Source organism: Protopterus annectens, chromosome 8.part0 (assembly GCF_019279795.1).
Source record: "Protopterus annectens isolate FY-2018-M chromosome 8.part0, PAN1.0, whole genome shotgun sequence".
Classification (NCBI taxonomy): domain Eukaryota; kingdom Metazoa; phylum Chordata; order Ceratodontiformes; family Protopteridae; genus Protopterus; species Protopterus annectens.
The window spans coordinates 282,704,903-282,711,137 of NC_056741.1; the positions used below are offsets into that span (position 1 = coordinate 282,704,903).

The 6,235-nt window shown below is 34.2% G+C and overlaps 1 protein-coding gene across 2 annotated transcripts in view; it reads left to right on the top strand.

The window, feature by feature from the left end:
- The window catches only part of BCAN (brevican), a 923,936-nt gene extending 919,710 nt beyond the window's left edge, over window positions 1–4,226 (top strand). For both annotated transcript variants that reach the window (XM_044079780.1, XM_044079779.1), the window contains one exon: window positions 726–4,226. In XM_044079780.1, coding sequence (XP_043935715.1) covers window positions 726–730 — 5 coding nt within the window. In that variant the 3' untranslated portion in view covers window positions 731–4,226. The remainder of the gene's footprint in view (window positions 1–725) is intronic.
- Window positions 4,227–6,235: the final 2,009 nt, after the last annotated feature.

Sequence of the window (6,235 nt, forward strand, 5' to 3'; positions counted from 1 at the left end):
TATTGAACAGAAACCTCACGATACTTACGTGTAACATGAATGGATGTGAAGTGATCTGCTGCTCCACTCCCTAGGGCACTTTCTGAGTCATGGGTGTGTTTCCTTTTAACGGGGGCACCTCTGGAGATGCCAATATTTATTTGTTTTGTAGAGAAAAGAAATACAGTGCTTCACTGCTAAAATAAATAAATAAACAAATAAACAGTGGAAAAACAGAATGGTGTCCTAGGCAGCTGTCTAGAATACTTGTGTGCAAGGTCAGCCATGACAGACATTTGTAGTACTTGTTAAATCTGCATCGTTTTCTTACTTTTCTTGATGCTTTGAGGTCATTTGTAAGGAAAATATGACATAACCCAGAATTATGTTTATATAGTATTGCTTTCATAACATAATGTAATCTACAAGTTGACCTTTTTACTGTTATTATTATTCTTTTTTTCATTCTTTGTCAGGTGGGTTAGGACTATCTAGTGCAGCTTATGAGAATTAGTTTGCTTAAATAGTTTATTCAAAGTCACTCATTACATGGGTAGAAGCTGCTGGAGTCAAAGTAAGCTTTGCTGTAAGAATGCATCATTATAAAACAAAAGCTGATAGCGATCAGCTCTCATCTCATGCTAAAAACAGTTCACTTTATATGGTTAACAATGAGAAAAACATGCTACTGCATAATGCAACATGATTTGAACTGTTTCTAAATCTTTTCTTATTTATATTTTCAGCATGAACGGACAAGTAGCAAAACTGCTTTTGATATTAGACATTCATGATTGCATCTTCTAAAATGATGAACTGGATTCATTACCTGATCTCCAAAAGTCCATTGTGACACCTCAGCATGACCTCCAAGAGGAAGAAGAAACTGCTTGATAAAATTTGCAGCATTGGCCTTCTGAAGACATGGCTTTAAGCCCAATTCAATTCTACTAACTGAAATGCATTGAAAGAGTCATTTAATGTTATTGTTTGTGTGTGAATGTGTGGGTGCATGTATGTGTGAATGCGTGTATGTAAGAATGTGTGTGTTTGTGCATGCATGTATCTGGGAATATGTGTATGCATGCATTTGTATGTATATATGCATATAAAGTAAGGCTCTGGTTCTAAACAATACTACATCAGACTTACTAATAAAAACACAAATAATAAGTTGAAATGAGGACTTTAGCAATACTGTAGACAAACCAAAATATATATATATCAATCCATTTTCATTTCAAATGATTAATGGCTCTACACTTTACAACAGCAACACATCACCCAGAAGCGTGGTCAGCTGGTCATTCTAGTCATCATTGTTAATATTTCATCTGTACAGTGTCAGTTTTAGTGAATATCACCTTGCTTTCTAGAAACAAAATGTAACATCAGCTGTACTGCCATACAGTTATTAATAATAAAATAGAAATAGCTTGTTCTGTTATGGCTTACTGAACGGCAAACAAGTGAGCATCTGAAATAACAAAAAATAATGCCAGGAACACAAAAGAGCAGAAAAGTTAGCAAGAAGTTTTTACAAGGTGGGAGTTTGAATTTATGTGCTCCATGGTCACTCCAACTCAAAAAAGGGAAGCATCTTACAAAAGAATCACTACTATTACATACACAGAAGTTGCACTAACAACGGTTTCCTAGGAAAACTGGCCAACTTTGTTTTCTTCTTTGCCTTTTCCTTCTGCAACTGACACTCCAGGAATTTCACCTCGACCGCCAGTGTAGGAGCCAAAATAGCTATATGAACAAATGTACTGCATTTTTAATCCTGACTTAAACAAGTACCACTATTTCGTAACGCATTTTAAGATTTTAAGAAATTATTTTCATAGTACTAGTGTAAAATTGGATGCAATATAGTATTGATTTACAAGAATTCATCTTTCCCAAGTGGCATGAAACAGACTGCTGTGCACCTTTTGCCAGCTGTTGCTATAAGACATTTGAACAAAGCAGAATTATGGTGTTTTGGGAGAAGGTAAGCACATTGCCTGTGGCTGGGAGACAGGTAAGCACATTACTTGTGGTTGTAAGGCAGGTGAGTACATTACTTGTGGTTGGGAGACAGGTAAGCACATTACTTGTGGTTGGAAGACAGGTGAGAACATTACTTGTGGTTGGGAGACAGGTAAGCACATTACTTGTGGTTGGAAGACAGGTGAGCACATTACTTGTGGTTGGGAAACAGTTTAGGACATTACTTGTGGTTGGAAGACAGGTGAGCACATTACTTGTGGTTGGGAAACATTAAGGACATTACTTGTGGTTGGGAGACAGGTGAGCACATTACTTGTGGTTGGGAGACAGGTGAGCACATTACTTGTGGTTGGGAGACAGGTAAGTACATTACTTGTGGTTGGGAGACAGGCAAGCACATTACTTGTGGTTGGGAGACAGGTAAGCACATTACTTGTGGCTTTATGCTTAGTTGTGCTCATTTCACAGTTGTTCCAACACAAATAATCTAGGATGACTTGTTTGGTGGTGGATGTTTAACTTTTATCAATATTTTAATGTAGTATTGCTCTCTCTCTCTCTCTCTCTACTTCTGTTTCATGATTCTAGACTAACCATAATAGGAGCAACTGCTTGAGTAGTTCTTTGAGTTGTCTTAGCTACATTCATCTTTGATTGTTAGACCACTGCAGCAGTGGCACTTTCATCAGAAGGCAGTGACCTTGGACCAAATTATATGAAGCAGTGAGGCCCACATATCATGAGATGTGTATTTTTTGTTTTGTCCAAAAGTCTGCATTCTCTGTGCATGCTAATTATTGGCTGTTTGGCAATTTTAATGTGAAGGGTTGCACTTCGAGCAGTCATTCATGAGCCAGGATTACTCATTAAATTTCATGTTTCTGACATATTCTGCAGTAAACTGCATTCTTTTATAAATCCTATTTCAAAAAAAAAAAAAAGAAGAAAGTCCATTTTAGCAACTGTGGATAGCATTTTATTAATGATATTTCTGAAAGAGTTCCCTCTCCACAAAATGCCTTGGACCTTTATATTTAAGCATTAAATGCTCCTGGGGGTACCTGACTTCCTGTTGTGGTAATTTTGATAAACTGCTTTTAAAAATGAGTTATGGGGTGAATGAGTATCACATATTTAGTGACCATCAGCATAAATATGCTGCGAAGTAGGCAGGGCATGTCCATTACATTTTAGTAATATAATCCTTTTAAATTTCCCTATAGCTGGCACACATGCTCTAGTCCACTTTCTTGATCATTTCCCCAGTTGTCAGTCCAGAGGTATTGACCTCAACTTCCATGCACCCTTGAAAATGCTCATTTATCGTGCTGTCTCACCCTTGAATCTCTCCAGCAAGATCTCATTCACAGCTACAGCCTTACCACTGCAAAGCCAATGATAGCACAGTGTCTCTAGTTACAGAGATGGACCCCCGACACATGAGAGATTTTGGGCGTTACATCCTCATAGGAAGGCATATTGCTCAAATTAAGAAGTCTGTCAAAACATGTCTGATAACTAACAAAAATTTCCCTATTGTCAGCATTTCACCAACTTTGCTTAGCACAGTCTGAGCAAGGCACTATCTTCTATACTTGAAGCACTGAAAGGATGGATTAAACCTCTATGATTTCCCCTCATGAATTTCTTCATGTCCTCTGCAAACTCTGTTCGTGCTCAGGCATTCATGCCAGTTACTGCTGTTACTGCATCTTTCTTAACCTGCTGACATCACCTAGCTGAATCAAGAGAACTCCCATTAGCATTGCCCAGAAGGCCACCTTCTTGAACACAGACTGTTTTGGCTGCTTCTCAACTGCCTAGAATTTCACAAAAAGTCCAGATTTCTGTCTCATATTTTTAGTCTGGTTGTCATAAAATGTGTGGCTGTCTGGCAAACCACTGAGGGTTGAGATAGCTAAATAACAACATACATTTTGGTTTCAGACTTAATATCCTTCATAAAATGCACATTCATGCAATACGTGTTTTTTCTTGCAACTTTCTAAGTTTAAAAGAGAAATGTTTGAAATATGTCCCTGTTGCTGGGCCTTTGCCCTCCCATTATTTTCAGTTTTTTTCAGATTTCCTGAGTTTTACAGGTATTTAGCATATTGTCTCCAGCCGTACATGAAAGAGAGGCAAAGTATTCACGTTAGTAAAATTTGAATATGTATTGAACAACAGCCTCTGCTATCTGTTTGCAAAGGTGCCTCACCACTTTTTTGGGTGCCTGGAATCTGTTCAGCTGACATGCTTAGTAAATAGCAGATTAGATGTTGTAAATATTTGATATAAAGATGTAAAAAATAGTAAACCCAGTAAAAAACACAGGTTTATTGTCACAAATGGATAATCCAACAGTCAAACACTTTCCTGGTTACATCTGAATAACTCAGATTTCATCAGAACCAAGATTTTCACATACAGCATTCCTTTGCCTTATTAAAAATCTAATTTCTTAAAGAAACAATGTTCTTAATCTTATAAATATTGTTAAACACATAAACCCTATACAAAAAGCTGCACTATAAAATATCTTACAATTTTTATATAAAAAATCAAATATACTTGTACAAGTACTATTAAAAATTTTTTATGAAAAGATGTTTTATGATTTCTGATGTTTATAGTGATCAACAATGGTGTAATAAAATAAAATGGTATAATAAATTGAGATGAAATAAATTTGAGAATGTACATTAATTATTCCTTAAATAAAATTCTGTGTGTTATTAATAAATAATATGTGCAAAAAAATAGAATAAAATATACGCATATAATGTGAATAATATATACACATATAATGTGAACAATACTTATCCCCTGTCCAAAATTAAAAAAGGTTTTATACTAATAAAATCATTAAGACTGGGGGGGGTAGTTGCATCACAAAATATTTGCCATTCACTTTCTTTATATGATAAATAGGTCTTCCAGTTACCACCAAATACTGACTGTTCCACCTGATCAATTATTATAAATTTGAAAATATGGTCTTCACCCTTATCCAGAACATGCCTGCTTAAAGCATTTTTTGTATCTTTTTTCTTTATTCTGTATAAGTGTTCATAGATCCTTGTTTTGAATTTTCTCTCTGTCTTGCCTATGTAATAAGCAGGACAGGTTGAACAGGTGGCAAGATACACTACCCTCTGGCTATTATATTATATATATTATTGTACTTCTGACAATATTGCATCCTGTATAGGGAATAATCCCATTTGTATATACAAGACTGCCCTCAATTTGAAAAAAATTATTAGAGGTCAGGTCTTACATTAAGTTAAAGAAGAAAAGGAGTTCAACAAAAAGTGTGGTTCTTGTAACCAGTGCAATAATATTAATGAAAACAGCAGTGTCAAACTTGACAATTTAATGAATACCCGGTGTTGGAGTATTAAAGGGAACTGTAATAGCCAGAGGGTAGTGCATCTTGCCACCTGTTCAACCTGTCCTGCTTATTACATAGGCAAGACAGAGAGAAAATTCAAAACAAGGATCTATGAACACTTATACAGAATAAAGAAAAAAGATACAATGTTCTGTGTTGGTAACTAAATATTTTGTGATGCAACCGGTCTTATCTTAATGATTTAGTATAACCTTTTTTTATTTTGGACAGGGATAAGTATTGTTTGTATTATATGTGTATATATATATTATTATATATATTATATTTTATTCTTTTTTTTTTGCATATATTATTTATTAATAACACACAATTTTATTTAAGGAATAATTAATGTACATTCTCAAATTTATTGAAATCATAAAACATCTTTCATAAAAATTCTATTAGTACTTAAGTATATTATTTGATTTTTATAAAAAAATAGATATTTATTTTTATAGCTTTTGTATAGGGTTTTTATGTTTTGTTTAATTATTATAAGTTTAGGACATTTGTTCTTTTTTTAAAGTAGATTTATTAAGTTTTTTTTTTGCCTAATAATTTTTAAAAAAAGGAATGTATGAAAAAAAATTGGTTCTGATGAAAAAAGAGTTAATCTATTTTATGGGCGCTTAAGATGAAAGTGTTTTTGACTGTTGGATTCCATTTATTGAGACAAAACACCTGTTTTTTTAATTTTTTACTTTTTTTTTTTTTCTTTATATCAAATATTTACAACATCTACGTCTTGCTCGAGCTGAGGACTGGAATCTGCTATATACTTTTTTGTGGTTGGAGTGTTTAGTGCATTTATTTACAGACATGCTTAGTAAGTCCAACTCACAATCTATAAGTAGGATCATTTGT